Below are 23,136 nucleotides of genomic sequence, written 5' to 3'. Positions count from 1 at the left end.
CACGACGTTGAAGACAGACCCGAAAAAGACACAAAGAAGTCGCTTTTGAACAGAACCTGGCACTTTCTGGTCATCCTGACAGAGAGGAGAGGACACCTTGCTGTCTGGGATGCAATGCATGGCAGCTGCAGCTCCCCTTCATCCAGACTAGCAGCAAGCAGCAGCAGTCTTTGAATGCACCAGTTCAACAGATTAATTTAAGATTACATTAAGATTATTTTAGCTGGACGACAGGATGTAAATATGGGGGAAAAAACCACCGTGTTACACATATATGTTTAAATGTGGGACATGGAAAAAAAAAGCCATGCTATGTCTGCTGACTTTTATGGCCACTGTGCAGTTGTGCAGTGTGCCTGTCATCGGCCGGCTGCCTTCTTATCTGTCCCGCTACAGCTAGCTCCGCTGGCTAGCCTCCCAGCCGTTGGAAACACCAATAACCCCCGCATTTCATCAAGTTTTCAAGCCGCGGCGGCTCCCTGCCGTGTCGTATTTACCTGGGAGAGTTGTAGCCACAGCTGCGAGCAAAGCGACGACAAATACGATATCAAATAGCTTTTTAAAAAATAAAAAAATAAGAAGAGGTCCGTATTTAATGCGTCTGGTTAGCTAGCTAGCAGAGGCTACTGTCTCCAGCTGTGTGTGACAGAGGGGACGGAGTGAGGAGGGTGAGAGACACGGGAGGATGTGTGATGTCCGAGTGATGCGAGCAGCGAGAGGATTTAACAGGGAAGCGTCTGAAAAGCTAGCGTGATGGGAGTTTTTTATTTATATATATATATATATATATATATATAAATGGAGGGTCCTGTCTCAAACAGCGAGCCGTGAATGCAACACAGGGTAGCATGCGTTGAACGGAGCAGTCGGTAAACGGCTATAACTCCTGGTGGTTCCGTTAGCAGCTACGAGAGACGTTTCTGTGTGTTTTCTTACGTGATTGTCGGTGTTCGGAGCAGGTCGGGGCGGGTTTTAATCCAACGGCGGAAAGAAATGATGCTTTGCAGGGTCCGGGGGTCGCGGGGTTTTCTCTCTCTCTGTGTGTCTCTGTCTGTCTGTGTCTTCCAGCTGCTGCTGCTGCTGCTGCTGCTGCTGCTCTATCCCGTCTCCCTCCGACTGTCTGCTCTGTGTCACTGAGTGTCCCGGTGCTCTTGTACCACTCGCCCTCCAGTGGAGAATGAACGGCCCTGATGCGCCTTCGACGAGGAACCCCTCTTCGGCACAGCCAGCGCGCGCGCCCCTTCCCCTCGCCCTCCCGCCTCCACACACACACCACTCTCCTCCAAACGTGCCTGCGCGTGCCCGAGAGTGCGCGCGCGCGTGTGTTACGAGAGTGTGCGCAAAACGAGTGAATGAGTGTGGCTGACGGGAGTGAGTCATCCAGCAGATCCAGATCCTCCCTGCTCCTCTTTAACAGCTGACTACTGTAGCCTCCATGCGTTGATACAGACAAACACCGCCGCCTCCCCCCCTCCTCCCTTTGTGCAGCCACTGTAATGCTGCTGTTTTTTCATTCAGAGGCTACAGTGTGTGTGCGTGTGTGTGTGTGTGTGTCTGACTCACACCACATCAATTGACTACAACACTCTTTGTGTCATTTCTTTCAATGTCCTCACTTTATGTGATGTTAGTCATATTACAGGGATGGAGCACAGAGGGTGTTTTTTTTTCTCTATGAAATAAATTTTGAGGTTTTTTTTAAATTCATAAACCGAATTATGTTAAGATGAATTCAAATGAAGTCAGTTTTAAAGGATTAAGTTGTGTTTTCTTTGGCAGGATGGACACATTAAATATAAGTGCCTGTAAAATGGGATGACTGGTCCTTGGGGAGCTCTAGTGAAATTAAATGCAACCCTACCAAAGCCTAACTCCTGTGTTAAGTCTTGGGGAGTCCTGTATAAATAAGCAGTATAAAGCCTTTTGTATCTCCAGAGGAAGCTGCCTGTTATCTGATAAACTTCGCCCAGTGATGTCACTCAGTGGCTAAGTTGCCTTGTGGGTAATGCAGGCGCCGAGGTTTTGAAATGCAGTCCACTGGTCTAGCACGGTGCACCCTTAACATTGTTTGACTCATTATGGACAATTTGAAAAGACATTATTAAAATCGTTACAGCAGATCCAGAGATATCGCCTTTTTCATTGCAAAACCTGGTGCCTACATTACCCACAATGCAACTGAGCCACTCAGTGAAATCACTGGAGGCAATTTATCAATTACATGCAGCTCCCTCTGGAGCCACAAAAGGCTTTTAACTACTACTCACATGTGCAGTTAGTCCTCCACAAGACCTGTAAACTCACTGTAATGTGAAAAAAAATGGTGGAGTTACCCTTTAAAGGGCTATTCCAACAATTTAGTATTGGTTGTCTATAAAGTTAGGGGACAAAAAACAATATTTTAAAAGAATAGTAAAAGTACATGCAGCAGATTCAGCAATATCTTAGTGATACTTAGTTTGTTGTATTGAAAACCATGGATCCTACAATTCCCATAATGCAACTCAGTGTTCTAGTACAGCCTCACTGCCACGTCAAAGCCAGCGTTTTTCAAACTCACTCTTTGTAGTTTGTAACAGGCATAGTGTTGAAAATGTGCCGTCTCCGACACCAACTTAAAATAACCCTGATTACATCATCGTGGCATATTAACCCTGATGACATCATCAAGGTTATTTGCTCAGACGTAAGAGAGTTTCTCTAGAGCCATTGAAGAAATGATACAGCTGTTTTCACACAGTGAGTCGTAGCTCCAATGACGGGTAAACTGATGTAAAAAATCCTTCTAAATCCTGCATTTCTGTGCATAGGAGGACTAAATAGTCTAAAACAGATGTGTTCCTCTTCCTCATCCCTCTAAAGAGGACATTTTAAGGTTTTAGGTCACGGTCTTACGAATAATAATGTTAGCGCTACAATCAGACTTGGATTGAGAATAGATTAAGGTGCTGGGGTTAAATGTTAGCATTACTTTAAAGTTATGTCGTGGGTTTAGGATTAAGTGGAGAGGGCTAGGATTAGATTAAAGGCCAAGGACTGGAAGTAGTCGGTGAAGATCCTCTCAAGTAGCACTCCAGCATCTCCATGCTCCATGTGTCTATCTGTGCATGTGCATGTGTGTGCTTACTGTACCTTTCCAAGCAGCACCCTGTGGTCCTCTCCTCTTCGGCTGTCCTGGTGTGCCTCATTAAAGCCCAGTTACAGGACACCTCCTCCTCTTCCTCATACCCGCAGCAGATGGACAGACGCAGGGTGATAATATTCCTGGGAGTTTGGTAGGGCGTCACTGTTTATATAACCCAGAGAATCTTATTAAAAAGCCGCCCTCCTTCCGTCCTGAACTCGGGGTTAATTAGCTCACTTCCGAGTTGCCGGTATGCATGGAGGCCTCTGAATGGTCACAGTGGTTGTTATGGGCGACCGGGCTTGTCTTATCTCCTGTTGCCTGTTGGGATTCTGCTGAGGAGCTGAGACTGAGAAGGACACAGTGTTTATGTAGTCTGGAAAACACACATACACACACGCTGTCCCACACACACACACACACACCAGCAGCAGCAGCAGCACCTCACAGCTGAAAAATCACACTCTGAAGCACATGGATGCAAGCTGCAAGGACACACACACACACAGAAAACAACACGCACATGCCACCAGCACTCACACAATGAGCAACGGGCTTTGTTTGGAAAATGTGCTGAAGATTAAAAATGTGTTATCACTGGTCACGCTCAGAGGAAAATAGTCGCTGCAGACATTCTGTGCACAGCGTTCACACAGTCCGGCGCCTAATTAAAGTGATTAAAATGACTTTTTCAAGGCGCAGGATGTGTGATACAAACACGCCAACAAACACGTAAGTGCACATACTGTATATATTCTCACTCGGACAAAGTTTTTCAGTTTTCCAACTGCTGATGAGTTATTCGGCCACGTAAGTGCTCAGATTCACGTTCTTCTTAGGGGTTATTTCAAAGATACTGTTACCTAGGAGATGATAGGAAGTGGGTCATCAAGGCGTTCCCCCCTGCTTCCTCCCCCCAGCCCCAGAACGTGACATACATACCGTACACACACAGTCACCTACATTCATAGAGTACATACATTCATGCCCATTTGCCCCACAGATGCTGCCAAACACACTCTCCAACGCTGGGGTTTGAATCATCGTTTCACATCTTCCCTCTATTGTATCTTTCCACACCATTATTATCAGCCTTTGCCTTGTTACAAAGACTGTCATTAAAATCTCTGTTTCGGGTAAAATAAAGCGTGACGAGACGATGACATGCGACACATTTGAAGGCAAACATGATAAACACAACCTGCAATTAAGGACTGGGTATATAAAAATGATGAGACAACACAAGAGGGAGATGGAAACGCTAAGAAAGTAAAGACAATAAATGTAATGTATGAACAACGGCAATACTTAAACACACCACATACACAGACATTAAAGTTTAAACACACACAAACACAACAAAACAAAACTCCACGCCAGCAATGTACAATAATAGCCACATTTATTTTAATTACAGGCAAATTTCCCTTTACACTATATATTTTTTTTTTTATCAACTTCATGTTTTATCCTTTAGGTCATACATACATTTACATTTCCAGAGTGCATACACGTAAGTTGATGAGGAGGAGGAGGAGGAGGAGGAGGAGGAGGAGGGACGGGGTGTAAATAAAGTGGTTCAAGACAAAAAAAAAAAAAAAAAAAAGAAGGATGTCTCGCATTTCTTATGAGACACATGTCAAATACTGCTCATCACAAGCATTACTCAGTAGTGGTACTGTACTTAAAAAGTGCACACGGCCTATTCAATATCAGACAGCTTCATAGAATATAATATAATGGCAATTTTTAAACAATGATGCAATTTCACACATTCAACATCAAACAAGGCAAACCTATTCAAAGGCACAGGACTCTCACATCAATATCGTCTTTTTTTTTAAAAAGTTAGTTTGTACTTACATGTCAGGTAATCCTTCACTTTCAACGTTTTGTTTACTTATTTTATTTTTTCAGCTGAAATATGATTTGATATCAAATGACCCGTTGAGTTAAAATGGCACTGGACAGTTAGGAAGTCAAAAACACTTCCTTGTGGTCACCAAATGGGCACAGCTTGAGAGAAAATAGTCCAGTTATTCATTAGATCATGGTTAATGTTTAAACTGAGGGTTTGGGGTGTGTTTCACTGAACTATTTCCCCACTTTAATCTACGGCTACCAGCTGGGGGTGAATATTGAGAATAATGCCAGTGGGTTGATATCCTGTGGCATCTGCTCAGTGTACTGGGGAACTGTAGGTACATAATGAACCAGTTAAGAGGAAGGCCACTTCTATAAAACTACAGCAGGATCCTCTTCTTCTGTTTGAATATCCTGGTTTTCATTGAACAAAGGTTAAGAATACAATGTGTGACCTGTTAACTTAAGCCAGCTACTGAAAAAAGGGTGTGTTGTTACTCGTTTTAGTCTCGCTCAGCTTGCTCCACAGCGACGTATCGAGCCACGCTGGGTTCCACACTGTTTTGCAGGTTTAGTTTAAATGTTTCAGAGAAAATAGATTTACATTTAATAAACATCTTTGCTACAGAGCCACTGTAACATTTACAGTTGTTCAAATACATGCAGATACTGTACAACACACTTTCCCTTCACTTCCTCTCTCGGCAGAATTGCCCACAAACGATGCAAACTTGTTAAAAAGTCCAAAAAAAAAAAAAGAATGACAGAGCACTGTATAATATTACCATGCCAAATATCATACAAACCAAAAAATGGTTAAAAAAAATGACGGGTTTTAAAACAAAGTAGCAGCAACACATAGGCTTAGTTCTGTGAGAACAAAATCGAGAACCAGCAAGCCACCAGTGCCTCTGGGTTAAAGTAAAAGAGTTACATCGTGAGCCTTCAGTGCAAATACGTAAGGGTGAGTCTAAATCTTATAAAGATGGAAGCTTCAACGGCTGAATATGCAGTGGTTTCTTTACAGTACGAGTTGATTCCACTTAAATGACAATGTCCACTGTAAGTGAATTCAACACCTTGGCACCACACACCTCACTGACCACCACAACTGTCAACATCATGATCATAAAAAATAATAAAAAGAAACTACTCTCTCTGTGCAATAGTTCAAGTAAGTTATTTCCTGCAAGTAGTTAGTGCCTCGTTACACGTCCTGTGGCCGTACCGAAAGAGACGACAACATAAAGGGAACATATAAATACACAAAAAGTCAATATTTACATGAAACGTTTTTTCCAGACAAGACTGCACTCTACGCAGAGAGGACCTCTACTCACCAATTCAGGCTCAGATTTGATCTAATCCTCCCATTGGTTAAAATTAGGAGCAAAGTTGGGGCAGTCTCATCCTAGATCTGTGGTCACAAACACATCCACCAATCAGTGTCCCAGTGTGAAGCAAAGAAGCGCCGAGGTTAAATCTCTAAAGGGGCGTGTCGTAGACCCGTTCCGACGAGCCCTCCTCCGTGTCGTCCTCTGACTGCGACGCCTTGTGGTTCAGCTTTTCCGTTGTCGAGGAGGCAACGAGGTTTCCGTGGACTCCGTCGTCGCTAAGCTTGGCCTTGCTGCTGTCCTGAACAAACTCTTGGATCTCCACGGGTAGCCGCCGAAACTTGTCCTGGTACTCCTGGTCCAGATCGCTCTGTAGCTGCAGAGGAAGAAGACACACATCAGCCAAGAAGTCCTACAGGAGGAATAGAGATACAACTATATCATTAAATCTCTGACTTTGACTGTGTTACACGTTGTACTTGTGATGATGTTATCAATGAGCTACATGATTAGACAATTAATCGATTAGTTGATTGAAAGCTGCAGCAAGCAATAGGAGAGATAGATGTTTGTCTCAACCCCAGGTCGCCAAATAGCAACGCTGGGGGCTCCGACCCGAGAGTCAACCCACAGCGTCGCAATTTGACGAACAAACAACTATCCATTTATCCAGAATTGCACCGTTTAAGAAAAGTAATTGCCAGCTATTTTGATAATTGATCAATCATTTCAGTCATTCTTAAAGCAAAAAAAGTTTGACACTTGCTGGTTCAAGGTTCTTGATTCTCAATGTGCTGCTACTTTTTGTCACTTATGATAGTAGATGAACAGACTGAGATTTGGACTGCTGGTTAGACGAAGGAAGCAATTTTAAGACATCATCGTTCCCCCGGTTTCACAAGCAACAGAACTGCCATTGTTCCCATGAGCAAGACTCTTAATTATCACTTAACTATTAGTGCTTAGAAGCACCGGGGGCTGAATGTGTAGGACTGTATGTAAAGCAGGATCAGTTGACGTTTGCGGTGTACATAAAGGCTATAAAACAGCACACGGATTTGAAAGTTGACCAACCAGTTTCACTTATTTGCATAAACTCAGGAGGAAGGATATGACAGATGAAACAACCTGCCATGGAAAACGCAGAGAAGCAACCAAATATCACAGACCTATTGAGTCCAGGAACATCCGCATCAATCATTTTTATTGGAAGAAACTAACAAATCTACATTATCCTTTGTTTGTCCATGACTCATTAAATGCTAAATGCTCCACTGTGGTCACCAACTAGTCGCTAACTTTGTCTGTTTGCTGTTTGATGCTAGATAGGTAGCGTGCAGTGGGTTTATCTGAGCTTTTTAGCTAAAAACAGCTGCCTGCAGAGTTTGGAAATGATGCTGATGAGAACAGTGATGGTGACAGTTGTTTTTGTTGTTGTCTATAACCAAAACAAGGCTGAGAGATGCTAAAATGCTCCAGAGAGCTAAAGAAAACTGCAGGCTTTGCATGAAAAATATCTGTTGGTTTTTCACTTTGAGCAACCTTTATCACATGACACGCAATCAAAAATACTGATTACAACAGCTTTAAAGATTTCCAAACACCACTTTGACCAGTATTTGCAGGTGCTTTACCCCCACGTGACTGTTGCTAAAGATAATTTCCACAGGAACTCTGCTTTATTTTCATAACTCACAAGAGACTCACTTTAGCACTGAATAGGTAAACTCAGTCAGTGCCACACATCCCCCTCCCCTCACGGAGAAACAGAAAGGAGAAGCTGTTTTCTCCCAGGCATAGACGCCCCCAATGATTACAGATGACAAGATTGTATTCATTTCATTGTGAGCCAATAATTGCTGTAATGCTGATTTCTCTGTTTAACTACCCGCCTGGATCCCACGGGAGAGCAGTAATTAAAAGAAAAGCTGCTAAGATGAATGGTGTCAGAGTCTGGCAGCTCGATACAGTCACGTCAGCATTATGAGAGATCGAAAAATATACCTGCGAGTTCTGAGAGCATTTATCTGGGATCAATGTTTTGTCTGAGAGGCCTTTGCTAATCGAATACAGGCCTACTTCGATTCTCACCCAACTTCTTACTCAAAACTGGAAAAAAAAATCATCATTACGGACTCACTCAGGGCAAAATCCAAGGTCAATATTGATGCTATTCATCAGCATAAAGTTTGAGACAAACACACACTTCTGAACACAAAGCTACTGAACACAAAGCTGATTTCTCTCGGACGAATCAATCTACATCTCGCCTCCAATTAACGCAGCAGCCATGGAAATCACAGCTGGCCGCGAGAAGCCTTTCGAGAAATATTCACGAGCACATTCAAGAAGGAGTGAGAGCAGAGGAGAGGAGATGGAATGAAGGTCAAGGACTGCCATGCTCTGCCCTCCCCACTTCACTTTATGAGATGGCACATCCATTTAATTTGAGAGCACTGCACAGCAAAATGAGAAGACCTGATTGTCACAGAGTACTTGCAGTCACAGCACTTTGATGCATTGCTACACAGGAAATTAGATGGATGTTAGATCATGTATGAGCACGAGCCGCGTATCAAACCTCAACAGCTTTTGAATTTTTAATTGAAATGTACTGAAAATGTCAAGTATCCGAGTTCGGCATTGAGCGTTTTCTGAGATTCTTAGGCTTTTTTATCATTTAATTTGTTTGACATATTTTGGTAAATAATGGTTGAAAAAATGTCCATAAAACTAAGGCATTGAAAAAGTACTGTTTTAGTATCATACTGAACCAATAGTAAAGTACTCCTACTTAAACACACAGTATGTCATTTTTGCCACCTGGGCAAAACATGTCAGTAGTGTGGGATCATGGGAGTTTGTTGTTTTCATTGTTAAACCACCACCATAGACCATTTTCACATGGTGGCCATTTTCCTCAGATATCACACTCATATTTGATAACCTAGTAGCTAACGTTAGCATTCGTCCGATGTTGGAAACATTTTGGATTATGTAAGTACACACATAATCATTACACATTGTCATTTATAAATGTTTCATATTTTGTCTTTATGACTGTTGAAATGATGTTGGATAATTAACGGTCTGATGGTCAGTAGTTTAAGACCCATGTTTCAATCTGTTGCCCAGTCGACTCAGGGCAATCTAATTCAAGCGACGCATTTTCACCTCGTACGATGCATATCTCCATTACAATTCATGCTCTCTTAACATATCCACAGGTTCTTTCTCCATTTTGTCACATGTATTTAACACTGTTCCTGTCTTTATATTAAAATCTCAGCATGAAACTTAACTATGTTGTGAAACTGGGAGTGAGTACTCTAAAAAATTAAAACGCAAAACACGAGAGAAGCTCAGACTCACTCAGCCAGACAACACTAATAGCTGCTGTGCTTGACGCTGTCTGTCTTTGTTGGAAATGAAGGAGCTCTTGACTTGTGTCTTTTTCATGTTGTGCGTGGTACAGCAGAGCCCCCACCACGCACAGCATCCAGAGAAGGTCACCTTCTCTCTTCCTCTCCCTCTCTCCCCCTCCTCTCCCTCTTTCTTTCTTTCTTTCTTTCTCACTCTCTCGGTGGGTCTCACAGAGCGGACATCCAGCACATCATAACCAGATGGCTAAAGATGCACCACAGCTCTCGGTCTCTCTCTCTCTCCCTGCTCTGCACTGCGCATGACCTACTTAGGGGTGGGACAGTCTGCACGCCGTGTGTGTGTGTGTGCAGCAGCCTGCCTTTACCCTGCCTGCTGAGGCACAAACACCCTCTGATTAAAGCTGTCATCTCTCTCCCATCTGATGGCACCCTGGCACATGTGAAGGAGGTGGGAGCAGGGGGCAGAGGAATCTCAGGGGCACCAGGCAGCTTCTCAGAAAAGACTTGTGCACGTGTCTATCTTGCGAGCGTGTGCTCGTGTGTCCTCTGCGTGTAATCAACAGCTCAGGAGTGAACACCAACGGCTGTCTGTTGGAGTTTTGGTGCTGAGCGATGACGACAGCACTTTGTCTTCACCGAGGGGACAGTCTGAGTTATGAAAAATCTGAGGGAATGACAGAGAGATGGATGGATTTGAGAACAGACGGCCAGTGCCGCAATCTTTTGAGAGTTTTCCTTGATCTGTGGCTTTGTGATCGCCAGCTTCCATCTGACATCTTATCAGTTTGGCAGTGAAGAGACAGGAAATAGAGTGAAGGCATCGGTGAAACTTCTGGAGCTGGTGGAGCCAAGTTTTGGTCAATTTTCTTGAAATTTCGACCTGTACTTAGGTCAACTGTGATGGTTCAAAACTACATCAGGTCCGGTTGAAAGCACAAGACAACCACGACAAAAAAAGTTTGGAAAGCTACTTTTCCTGTGTGTGTTGCACGTTTACAGTATATATGTGTGTGCGGTCCAGTTCCTGTCTGGACACCAACCAAGAGCAGCAGTTATCCAGCCAGCTTTTAAATCTGTCTCTCATCTCTGAAGACCTGTCATCTGTCAACAAACCACACGCACGCACACACACGCACATTTCTGCCTTTCTTAAAATACAGCACTCAGTGACCTTCTTCACCAGCTGTCCTCATTTTGAGGAGCTATCAAGGGAAGCGGAGAAGGCCTCCAAAGAGCCAAATTAATTCTTTGCTTTGAGCCGTGACATAACGCCTGCCGCAGCACCGCAAAAAAAGCCTCCGACCGGCAACACACCGCTCCGCGTCTACAGTGCGTGGCTGTTTCAGCTGTGCCTCGTCGTACGGCCCGACCGGGAGGTGTGAGGGAAATATGTGCCTTTTCTGACTTCCTTCAAAACCAGCAAAGCAGAGCCAAAGACTGCGCGGTTGTATAGGTGTGTGTCGTGACCTTGAGAAACACTGCATATCCAAACACAGCCCAATTAGGCGAAAACCAACGAACCCATGTCCAAGATATGAGACAGGGTCACCACCCTGTCAGCACTGCAGGCTTTCTGAAGAAAAAGGCAGCTTGGTCGTGCAGTGCATGTAAGTTTGTGTGTGTGCGTGTGAAAGAGAGAGAGCAGAAGCAGCGCAGACGGTCAGCGCCATTCCTTCATTTACATTCTTTCCACTGTATTGGTCCTAAGTATGAAAATGAACTGCGGCAGCCTAATGCAGGGGAATGAAAAGAGAGAGGTAGAAGAGACCGCCACGCTCGAGAAGCTGCATTCTCCTTTCTGTTTGTGTTGTGTCTGTGTGTGTGTGTGTGTGTGTGTGTGTGTCAGTGCCCTCTCCTGACTCCTCTCAAATAAATCATCTGTTGCTTTGCAGTAGTTTTTCTTGGATTCCTGTCTTCAGGTCCAGGAATTTAAAAAACACGCTCCTGAATACTTCTGCCATGCATGTACAGTAACGAGTGTTTCCCCTTAAAAGGATTGGTTCAAACGGGAAGGTGAGCTGTGAAATGTGCTTGGTGGGTGCTAACTAAAAGATGCTACATGAAGCATTTTTTAAACATTTTGTGCTTCACTGTGAAATTAAATGTGATAGGTGAGTATCATTTCTGCTAGGTTGTTTTTACATGCATTTCTGGATTTATTATCACCAAGTTGACGTGGCAAACAGCTGCCTGCACACACTGAACAAAATTAGTATTCATTTCGAGTCATGTGTCTGGCAAGCGCATTGAATTTAAATCCAATATGCACTCTCATTTTTGCACTGTTTTGAGTTCAATCACCTCCTGAGTGAAATATCAGAATGCTCTCACTGTTAACTCTGTGTCTCTGCCATTTGGTGCTGGGCAGGACGCATACAGTGGGTTTAAAAGAGCGTTTTATCTCAAAACACCTGCCTGGGACTACTGGAAATTAGGCTGATATGATATAACCAAAAGCGTAAAGGTGTGGGCCACAAAAACAATAAAATGAGCTGAAAGATGCTCTGTAGAGTTACACGAGGGAGTGACCTCTTTCACATTCCACGTAGTCATTTGATCCATTGTTAATATTTAAATATTGGTTAGTGCAGGCTTTAAACCTGGCTGCTTGCTGTAACAAAGACAAGATGATCTTATCCTTTAAAACTTGTACAGACTGAATGTCTGCTTCAACAGTCTTATTTCTCTAATCTTTTAAAAACTAATACAGTAATAATTCCATTTTTTGTCAAATGTTTTACGTTTATGCTTTGCGTGTGCTTAAAATCCCGCAACAAACTTTGCATATGTAGCCCAAAGTGTACCGGCTACCATACTGTACTGTAACACTTTTCACATTCAACCACACTCTCCCTCTTTACTGTCAATTCAAAGCGGCTTTAATGGCACGGAAAACAGACGTTTTTCCATTTCCATCTGCTCTCTTTGCTCTCACATAATCAGGTGCCACAGTCTCTGTGCTGTTCCCACCTCTTATAAAAAAAAGGTGGCTTCTGCTGAAGCCGGAAAACCTCAAAGCCACACTATAGAGAGGACCCTCTCCAGAGGAGTGTAGACAGAGCATATCCTTAGACAGAGCATAACCCTGGAGAGCTTCATTAGCACATGTGGGCATACATAATGAGCACTCGTGCACTGATCTGAAATAGCAGCTAGCATAATAGAGCAGAAGAGTAACCAAGCGTGCAACATGTACGCGCACTCGCTCACACACACACAATGGATTTTACAGCACTGTCTCTGTGTGCCCTGTGGGTATTGTGTGTGTGTGTGTGTGTGTGTGTACGTGTATCGGCATAAGTGCATTATTGATGCAAACCCGGCAGGCAGAGATGATGCAGATCAAAGTCTGTGATGAGGGAACATAGTGGCCACCCCTACATCAACCAGTGAGAGGGAGAGACAGTGGACGAGAGAGAGAGAGAGACAGTGGCCTCCTCTCTCTTCATCTCCAGACCTCCATGTCTCCTCCAACCTGTTTGCTTCACCCTCTCTTCATCCCTCCCGCCCTCCTGCTCCTCTCCTCCACCTCCAGTAGCCGTCCCTGGGATTGCGTCATAAGTACCCAGTTCCAAATTAACAGATTGCAGAGAGTCATGAAGGGTAGAGGAGGATATGAGAGGTGGGGAGGGTGGGTGAGAGAGGAGGGGGACCCGAGTTTCCATGACGACCGCAAAGGACTCCTGTTTGTGGAACGAACAAACGTGTGTGTGTGTGTGATGGTTCAAGGCTCGCAGTGGGGAGACACCGTCACATTTTTTTCCCCCATCTAAGTAAGAAAGAATCAGCCACGACGTTACGCACATTCACACCACTCGCACATACACCAACGCACACTGTTGTGAAACATATTGCCATATCACTCTTTCATACTCTATTTCACAGCCAAAAAAGGTGTGTGTAACGGGAGGAATTACAACACGGCGTAGTAAGCCTTTGGTGTAGTCCAAAAACCTGAAATCTTCAGGGAGGCGAGATGGAGTCCTTTTTTACTCGACGTCCATCTTATCTGTTGTTTTTTGGTTAAAATCTGACTATGTTTGAACAGGTTAGATGTACAAAGCTTAAGGCCAAAGCTACATGGAGACAAAAAGTCCTTGACAAAGAAAAATGTTTCAAAACAGCAAAAACAGAACTTTATTTCACTAATCTCACTCACTCTGAGGAGTCAGGACATGCGGGACAGGTCACATTCAAGTGAACAAACCAACGCTATTTCTTGTTATCTCAAATTATACGTCTCCGAAGAGGAATGCTCTTTGACAATCGATATAAAGATCATCACGATCGACATGAGGTGTGAATAATTAAAGGCCGACATATGGCAATGTGACCAGGTGGCAGATGAAAAGAAGCGACATGCCAGGATATAGGGTGGCGTTCGCCATCGCACTGCTGACTCCTGGGGGGCTTTTTGATTGGATCATTAACAGGACAGTGACACCTGAGTGCACATGCTGCGAGTGACGACAAACCTCACCACGTCTCTCTTATTCTCTCACCCTTCCCGATCGATGTATTACGTGATCCTCCCGCTTTCACAAGCTCAGACTTCCGACAGCTGAAGTCAGAGCTTAAAGAAACACGTCGCTCACATTTTACATCCCTTTGTCTTCAAACAGTTTGGGAATGATACCAACGAAGCTGTCAGTTGCATAGCAGAGATATTGTACCAGTTTTTAGGTTGATTTATCACATGCATGTACACACACACACACACACACACACACACACACACACACACACACACACACACACACACACACACACACACACACACACACACACACACACACACACACACACAGCTACCGTTGTAGCAGGCTGCTCAGCTCTCGGGGTCCTAACCAGGGATAGTTATAGCTGTCCATTAGTGGCAGCTCTGAGCCCAAAGGAGAAACTGGGTCAGAACTGCATGAGAGAGAAAGTATGTTGTATCTTCCTCTCCCTGATTCATAAAGACTAACACACACATGCACACACCAAACACACACACAACAAAAGTATTTTTATATTGGCCCTGCCCTGGTTATTTACGCCCTCATCCATTAGCCCCCATTGGAGCGGTCCACTTCCTGTCCTTTAGTCCTCACGCTTTCTATGTTTATGTGTCAGCCTGTTGTTGTTTACATTCATCCAAGGACTAAATCATAGTAAAGTGTTTCCTGCCAGCGAACTCAACAATATCCCCCTTTTGCCTCAGATATAGCCGGTTTTAACCTTGGTGAATGAACTGCATTCACAAAGCGCTTTAATTGGGGGAGCCAAGTTCGTCACAATGCTTCATATTCATCACTCTCACACACACACACACACACACACACACACACACACACACACACACACACACACACACACACACACACACACACACAGATTAGAGCCGCCATGCAAGGTCAATGATCTGCTCATTGGGAGCAGTTTTTGGGTTCAGTGTTTTGCTCAAGGACAATTCCACATGCTATTAGAAACGAGCTGGATGGAAATAGACTTCACACAGCCGTATGTACCCAACGTGTCAATGCTGCTTGGGGAGCGCGGCGATGTACAAAGCATCTATGTAAAGAACTGGGCTCATGTTAGCTTACTTTCTAAGGCTATATTGATTGAACTGACTCGGAGGTGTTATGAGAGTCATATTAATAAAATTAGTCAAGAGTCAAGTTGTTTCACTGTTGGTTTATAGAGCATTTCATCCTTTAGGAAGCAAATTGTAAAGATTTATTAACATCAGATGCAACTTTATACTGGCCATCCAAAAGAAAGTATAGAACAACAGTGAAATAACTATTAACTGAAGTTAATGATGGTTATTATAAAGTGTTACTACTACTGCTTATGGCCTGTGAGCCAGCATTAACTTTCAGTTTAAAGTCTGGACGTCCATGGTTTATATAAACCCTCTTCAGATGCTTTTAAAAGAAAAGGCCATTCCGGGGCGACTACCTGACGAGGTCAAACAGAGTACAAAAGAAGTGAAACGTGAAATCAGGGCAGCCGAAACCTGCCACAATAAAAGATTAAAAAACAACTATGACGGAGGCTGGTAGGGATCGTCATGGCCTCTGTGTTTTAGAGTATGAACTATTGACAAAAGACAGACCCCCCGCGGGGACTCGTGATTACAGCCTGTTTGCCTTCTTTCTTGAATGTCTTTGACAGCTTGTGGCTTTTACACTGTTTGTTTTCTTCGAGCAGTGAATTTAAAAACACACTTCTACATCTTTCTACACAGTGAAACTCAAACATTCAACTGTAGGGACACGAAGACAAACAATCTTTTGGCTGGAGGGGGATTTTAATTACGGTTGCTGCTCCAAACATTGAGGGTAGCGTCCTGCATTTTTTAACAAACACACATAACCCTGGCAGGCATTCTCTGTTAGCTGTCTCCAGAGTTGTGTCCTCTAACATCTCTTGCATAATTTGCATACAGATGACTGTTTTTTGCATCGGAACAGATATCGCTGAGATGGTTGATTACTATGTAATGGCCTTCCTCGGGCGAATCAAATTTGCCGCTGTCCGGATGTCGATTTAGAGAAGCGATTGTGACAGCGGGGTCAGCTGATGGATAATCAGTTGGGATTTTGTGGGAAACGATGATTGCTAACAGGATGAGATCTGATTGGAAGACGTGAAGAAGTGATCAGCAGAAGGAAACAGCAGCATGTCTCTCTCTCATCAGAGAAAACCATCTTAATTTAATGTTAATTAGACCCTGATGATCCTGTTTCATACAGCTCATATTGAGTAATTACTGGCTTATGAAATCATTGTAATTCTGGTGTTATTGACAAGAATGCTCGAACAACTATTAAAAAAATGACGAGGATCACCACAGGACTGGATTAAAAGGAGCGCAGCTCAATAACCTGATGGATTTACAAGCAGATGATCATCAGCAGCATTTCAGTGTCACTACTTCATTTCTCCATACTGCGGTTTCCAGCGTGAATGTGACAGACCTGCTGTACGTGAGGTGTTGGGGTGGATATCTATACTGCACCCTCCCACACTGGATTCAAGTTGTTTCAAAGGAACAAGGAGCTGTCACTATGAGAGTGGGTGGCTATGCAGCCATCTCCAACTGAAACTGATGTATGCCTGTCTTTATAAAACAGTACCTCATGAGATATGGTAAATGTACTCTGTGCTCTTTCATTGACAACAAGAGGAAAACACGCTCATATCAGAGTGTGTCTGAGGCCAGCAGGGGTAATCTTGATTATAGCGGCAGCGTGCTGTTATATGGTCTGTACTGCATTAATCTGCTCTGTTTTGACAAGATTAAAATATCTTGTCAAAGTGAGAAAGAGAAGAGAAAATTGTAACAAGAGAGAAAAAGACTGTTACTGCCTTTGTGTTAAGTGGATTTACTTGTACAACATGATACTATATTTGTGACATAATCATGTCCATAATCAGGATTAGAGCCTGACCGATACTCGATTTTTGGGGCTGAAATGATGTCAGGGAGTACAAAATACTATATATCAACCTACAGTCACACATGTTTTGCATTGATGACAGGATATTTTACAGTTTAACAATAAGCTTTTTGGTCTAAAATGACATCAGTGCACTGGAACATTATACTTCACTGGGAATTTAATGACTTTAATAACCAAAGCATCTTTTTAAAAGTGCAATATGCAAGAATTTTAGTTGAAAACATTCAAAAATCTATTAAAATGTTCAACAGAATGTGGAAAATAACAGTCTTGTATTGTCGTCGTGTATTGTGATGCAGCGGTATCTACTAAATATAGCGTGCTAACCAGCTAGCCTCAGCCTGTCCCAGTCCAAAGCTACTATACTAGAGGAAAAAATACCAACACTTCTCCGGTGCCCTGAGCTCCCAGTCCGGACTGCTAGCTGGACGGCTAACTGAGCTAACTAGGTAATGACAGCGATAGTTAGCAGCAGTTAGCTGTTTTTGAAAAATAAGTTTTCATATCAACACATAGAAGACATCATATGTGCCATTACTAATATTTTTGTGATATCTGTCATCGGTCGGGCTCTAAATAGGATTCCTGATTACAAATATGTGAGACAGTTACAGTCCGTCTCCTGATACAGTCCGGAGATCCTTGTGCAAAACTCTGTGTTACTGTAGTGCTGATACATTTATGCTTTATAATCTTATCGAGTTGATTTAATAAACCTTATTGATAGTTCTTCCTCTCGCTCTCTGGCTGGTATCAAGGAATTTGCTCAAGGATGACATGTGGGATTAAATCTGAGCACTCCAACTGGGCTGTGATCTCGCTATACACAGGCCAATCTGCTGCCCCTGTTATGCTGCCATGCTACGCAGACTACACCTAATAATACAGAAATACACCCGCACGGTATTTGTCGTTCTCTGCAGAAGAATTCACAACAAATTTGCAATAAATCAAACAGCATTCGGCACTGTAGTAATGCTCAGCAGGTCTCAGCTATTACAGATTCAATGCACATTCACTTGTTGCCAGTCAGCGGCCCAAGTGTATAAAAGCTTGCATATTAATGCGGCCACGCTGATGCTGTGTTAATACTGAGTGCTGGGATGCAAACGATGGTCTTACCATGCTCTTCAGCTGCACAATCGCCCTACAATGACAGTCACAATGAAAAGGTTGGGAAGTGTGCAACTCATACAGGAAAAGCTTCATGGTAAAAAATCCATGTGTATGTAGCAATGAGAAGAGTGGAATGATGGGAGGATGTCCTGACTTCAGGAAGCGAATTAACAACAGCAGCAATGGAGCTCTTCGTTACAAGGCAGTTTAATAGTTATCATTACTACAAATCCAAACTACTCTTGCATGGTGACATTATTTTTACTGCTGGTATTGGTTTTAAAAGCCAAGGCAACAGATTTCCATATCAGCAAGTGTTAAAAACTCTAATTTTTGTATTAAGAGGTCATCTTACAGTTTTTCACAAGAGTGTCAGAGCTGTAGCTCACTAAACCTGGACCGGGTCGCCCCCCAGTGGTGTCACTGCAGAAACTCCAAAGTATATTTACCTAATATCTAGTCAAACTATCTTACTACACTTCATATAAGACACAATGACCTAGAAAATAGCATTCCTGTGAGATATAAGACACACTAACCTCTAACAAGCAAGAAACATCTTGTTTTTGTTATTTTGCAGTGCACTGTTAGCGATACAGTTTAGTTCAAGGACAATTCACTTACATTTAACCAAAGTGATGTTTCAGTTCTCAGCTTATAAATCACCTATGATGTAAAGAGCAATATACAATATACACATTTGCTCTCTTTAAACAAAAATAAAGGTCCTAAAGGGGCACTATGTAGTTTTGGAGAAGAAATCCAAACTCAGAATGTTAATATTTACAATATTAATGAGGTAATTAACTTCCATAACTGAATAAACAAGCTGTTCTCAGAGGAAAATAAGGTCCCCAAGATACTGTCAGTTTGTTTATTCAGTCAGGAAAGAGAAGAGAGTTTGTTTATTTAGTTTGTTTAGGAATACAAAATCAGTCAATTAAGATCGTCTTCTGATTAAAATTTCTTCCCCAAGTGCACCTTTAACTCTGCCATGCAGCAGACCATGTAAGTGCGATGGTTAGCGTGTGACAGAATCAACGAAAACATCTGTGTGTGTACAGTATCGACAAAAACAGATCACAAATCAAGAGTTCATTCACATTTGAGTTTAACATTTTCTTGTCTCACCTTTGGCCTTTCATCCAGGATTTGCTGGCGGATGTCCTTGTGCTTCTCCAGTAGTCTCTCCTGCCTTTTACTCTGCGCGTCTTCCAACTGCACAGACACAGATACTATGAGGTCTGTGCGTGTCATCGATTATAATACTGCACCCACAAATGTTTACTAGTGCAGGTAGTAGTGTAATTATACAAATCTGAATTATTTTTGCATATGATATGGTGATGATCATTAGTGATTACACATTCTCCATAGCCATGTACTCTCTTACCCGTTTGATGTACTGCACCACCTCGTTGACAAACGATCTGTTGATCTCCAGCTTCTCTCTGTGGGGAGAATTTTATCAACAGCCAGTCCAAAAAGGGCTAAATCTTTAGTATTTAGTGACATCTAGTGGTCACACAAATATAACACATACCGTGTGCTGTTTACTGATAGTTATTAGTGTTTAAATACAGATACTTACTCTTCTGTCACATTCTTGTCTTTAGATTTGGCTTCGTTGATCTTCTCTTGCCGTTTCTTGTCCATCTTCTTCTTGAGATCCTTCTTTTCTCTGCAGGTCGTGAGATGGAGATAGAGAGGATGAAAACACAGCAACCTTTTGTGTTGGTGAGTGTGTGAATGCTGTATGCTGAGCGCGATCTTACTTCTCACAGATGTCTCTGAGCTTTTTGAGCTGAGCACTCTGGCACTCCTCTGCGATAGTGGTCAGCTTCTCGACCAGCTAGAGAGCGACACACAAAGAGAGACAGGAAACATCTGCTTTAATTTTTTTAACGGAGGACAAACACAATCACCATTATGTTTGCTTTCTTTTGCTTGAATGAACCTCTCTGACACCTCAGCTGTGCAGGCGTACTGGAGCAGAAGTCGTTTATTTTTCCACGCCGTACGACAGAACACGTGCACATGCAGCACAGTGATGTTATATTCTACCTGGTGAGTTTATAGCAGCGTTCACTTATTCACTTGTCTGACATGATTAGTCTGTGTTTGCGTTTCTGAGCTTTGGGACAACGGGGGACAGTCAGCACTATACCCAGTCCAACACAAGTCAGGGCAGGCTCCTACATGTGTGTGACTGCTACATACAGTGTGTGTTTATTTATATTATGTATGCTTCTACATGTTGTTTGTGTGGGAACACTGACTGCCCCAACTGGCGCTATAAATCTGAGCATGTAAGGAAATGACTTAATGAAAGTTTTTATATAGTAATCAATCAGCTCACTGTAATGACGGCACAAATTAGCTACAAGTCTGGTGACCATAAATGGGCAGCACACAGATCTAGCGAGATGATGGGAAATCTGACATGAGAACTGGAGCTTTAAGTCTTTCATCCATATATGTGCAGCATGTACTGAACAATAACTGTAAAACACTTTATGGACCTTAGGGGAACAGTGTGGTTTTTGCTAAAAATATCTATTCTCACAAATTTGCCAATTATTAAGCAATTTCACAAGAAAATGCAAAAGGGTTATATAAAGCTATTTAAGCCCATATAAGTGGTATTTTTTCCATACTCTCAAAGTCTGGACTTTCCAACACCAAGCCAATCTGGACCCAGCCCACACCACCAAAGGCTTCAATACATTATCAACGTTATGATTACTATTTCTAATTACATTTCCTAGTGATCAGTACATTGTTAGTGACTCTGAATACAGTATAGCTGGAGATCCTTTACAGCGATCCTATAATGGTGGCTCATTTCCCTGTCGTTGATGAGCTAACTGATACAGAGAGTAGAGTTAGAGAGTAGAGAAAAGAGTAGAGAGTATGTTATGTGTTGTTACTGCTGAGTTCATGCATTTTATTCCTAAATTCCTAAATCGCAGATACACAATGTGCCTAGTTTTCTCTAGTGCAGTTTCTACAATTAATGTGGTTAATAGAATATGAATATATATATGTGAGTCAGAAACAGTGTCTGCCAATCTCCAAATGTGGGCATGTTTTCTGTTGTTTATTTCCAAAAAAATGTATCTATACGTCTCTCCTCTATTGTTGAAGTTTGACACACTGAGGGACTTCATGATGCATTCAGGTGCACGTCTTAAACTCTGAAATCTACAGTACATCGCTTCATATGGCAAAGGTGTGCCAACCGGGAAGTTGTTGTGTGTGTTCATGAGCACCTGCTTGATGTGTTCTCGTTTCTGGTACTTTTCGCTGTAGTACTGCTCCTGGCGCAGTGTGAGGAGCTGTTGCTGCTGCTGTTCCTTCAGCTCTGCGAGCCTCTGGCTGCTCTCCTGATCCAGCTCACACAGCTCCTGGTCCAGGGCCGACAGGGAGTGTTCGGACCGACTGCAGACAGACACACACGCACACACACACAAAGGGAACATCCACAAAATGAGATACCTCTGTTTTTTTTTCATCACAGTGGTCCTCACTCTTTAAATAAAAGACTTGATGTGAATGTTTGAAGTTATTTCGAACTTTAGGAAGACCTCTTATCTTGCACCTTGAAGCAACTTGGTGGAATTGTGCTATCTGTGCTCCTCTGTGGTCCACACTGGCTGAGAGGACTGTAATCTTTGCTGAGTACTGATTCTTCAGCGTGTGATGGACTCCTGAGGGCCCTGAACGGGTCCCTGAGGCTTGGAAGAAGCCTTATCCACTAATTCTTATTCTACACGTAGTGCCTTTCTCTTCTGTCTGCGCTGGGGTGTTTGTTTTGGAGCAATATGATCAAAACAGTGGAAGTATTTCAATGTGCAAAATGGAAGACAGAAGAATAAATACAGAAGGACAGAGGGAATGAAAAATCATCCACCTTCATATATAAATATACGCCTGTATGTGTCCTTGGAATTCCCTTTCCCTGAAGTTGCCTGAAATATTATTGCTTCAAACAGTAATTTACTTCATTTCCCAGAATTACTTTCAATTATCTTATCAAGGATACGTTCGGCAGCTTGACAAGTTGTAAGTGACACATATACAACAATTCTCTAAGATTTCATGGGAAGGAGGTGAACTGGTGGGACACTTTGAAGCGGAGAAGAGGAGGGCTACCTACCTTTTCTTACCGTCTCGTTTGTGGCTCTTCTGCAGGGCGGAGCGCCGCCGCTGGTGCTGGCTCTGCAGCTCGGACACGCGAGCCGTGTGCTCCTTGATCAGCTCGCTGGTCTTGCGGTGGTGTTTCCGGACCAGCTCCTTCATCTCCTTGTACTGCTTCCTCTGCTCGCGGACAAAGCCCTTCTGTTGCTTCAGCTCCTCCAACGTCTGAGCCTCTAATTCTAAAGAGAGGATGGAGGACAAGGTAAACACAGGTGAGCGAGAGAGAAAGTGAGATTTAAATTTTCCAGCCCTAGAAATAACGACTATAACAACACAATGGTCACATTATATCAAGAGAATGTCATGAGCACTATAAATACGACACATACTGTATATCATGTACTAGACCACCAAAGTCAGTCTGTCCAGGTGTCTAAATAATAAACACATAAGTAAGAGCAAGTGTTCATGAAGAATAAATCTCACCAGTGAGGACGCTCTGAATGATGTCCTCAGTCTTCACTGATGGTTTCAATGAGCCTGGTCGCCAAAGACAAGTTCACATGTTCAGTTGCAGGTTAACTGTATAATTAATAATAAATATCTTGAAGCTTAATAAAGTATGTCAACATGTTGTTTTGATATAGATAAACCTTGTTAAAGCAGATCTTTTAAACATAAGATAGAGGGAAACATACTCTCAGTAATTTTCAATATAATCT

General features: G+C 42.8%; 2 protein-coding genes across 13 annotated transcripts in view; both read right to left on the bottom strand.

Annotated features, from left to right (window-relative positions):
• Positions 1–1,252, bottom strand: part of plcb4b (phospholipase C, beta 4b) — a 69,024-nt gene extending 67,772 nt beyond the window's left edge. For both annotated transcript variants that reach the window (XM_084377611.1, XM_084377612.1), the window contains exon 1: positions 937–1,252. The gene's annotated coding sequence lies outside the window, so the exon portion shown is untranslated. The remainder of the gene's footprint in view (positions 1–936) is intronic.
• A 3,257-nt stretch (positions 1,253–4,509) lies between these two features.
• Positions 4,510–23,136, bottom strand: part of plcb1l (phospholipase C beta 1-like) — a 173,641-nt gene continuing 155,014 nt past the window's right edge. For 9 of the 11 annotated variants that reach the window (XM_084378455.1, XM_084378458.1, XM_084378452.1 and 6 more), the window contains 8 exons: positions 22,901–22,954; positions 22,434–22,653; positions 21,547–21,715; positions 20,050–20,126; positions 19,866–19,955; positions 19,668–19,725; positions 19,406–19,492; positions 4,510–6,697 (listed from right to left, as the gene is read on the bottom strand). In XM_084378455.1, the coding sequence (XP_084234581.1) occupies positions 6,473–6,697; positions 19,406–19,492; positions 19,668–19,725; positions 19,866–19,955; positions 20,050–20,126; positions 21,547–21,715; positions 22,434–22,653; positions 22,901–22,954 (980 nt within the window). In that variant the 3' untranslated portion in view covers positions 4,510–6,472. Of the gene's footprint in view, positions 6,698–18,280; positions 18,306–19,405; positions 19,493–19,667; positions 19,726–19,865; positions 19,956–20,049; positions 20,127–21,546; positions 21,716–22,433; positions 22,654–22,900; positions 22,955–23,136 lie in introns of those variants that run through there. The other 2 variants (XM_084378451.1, XR_014624543.1) reach the window with 2 other exon arrangements.

This window comes from Pagrus pagrus, assembly GCF_965226575.1.
Source record: "Pagrus pagrus genome assembly, chromosome: 16".
Lineage (NCBI taxonomy): Eukaryota > Metazoa > Chordata > Actinopteri > Spariformes > Sparidae > Pagrus > Pagrus pagrus.
This window is presented reverse-complemented; position numbering and strand designations above follow the sequence as displayed.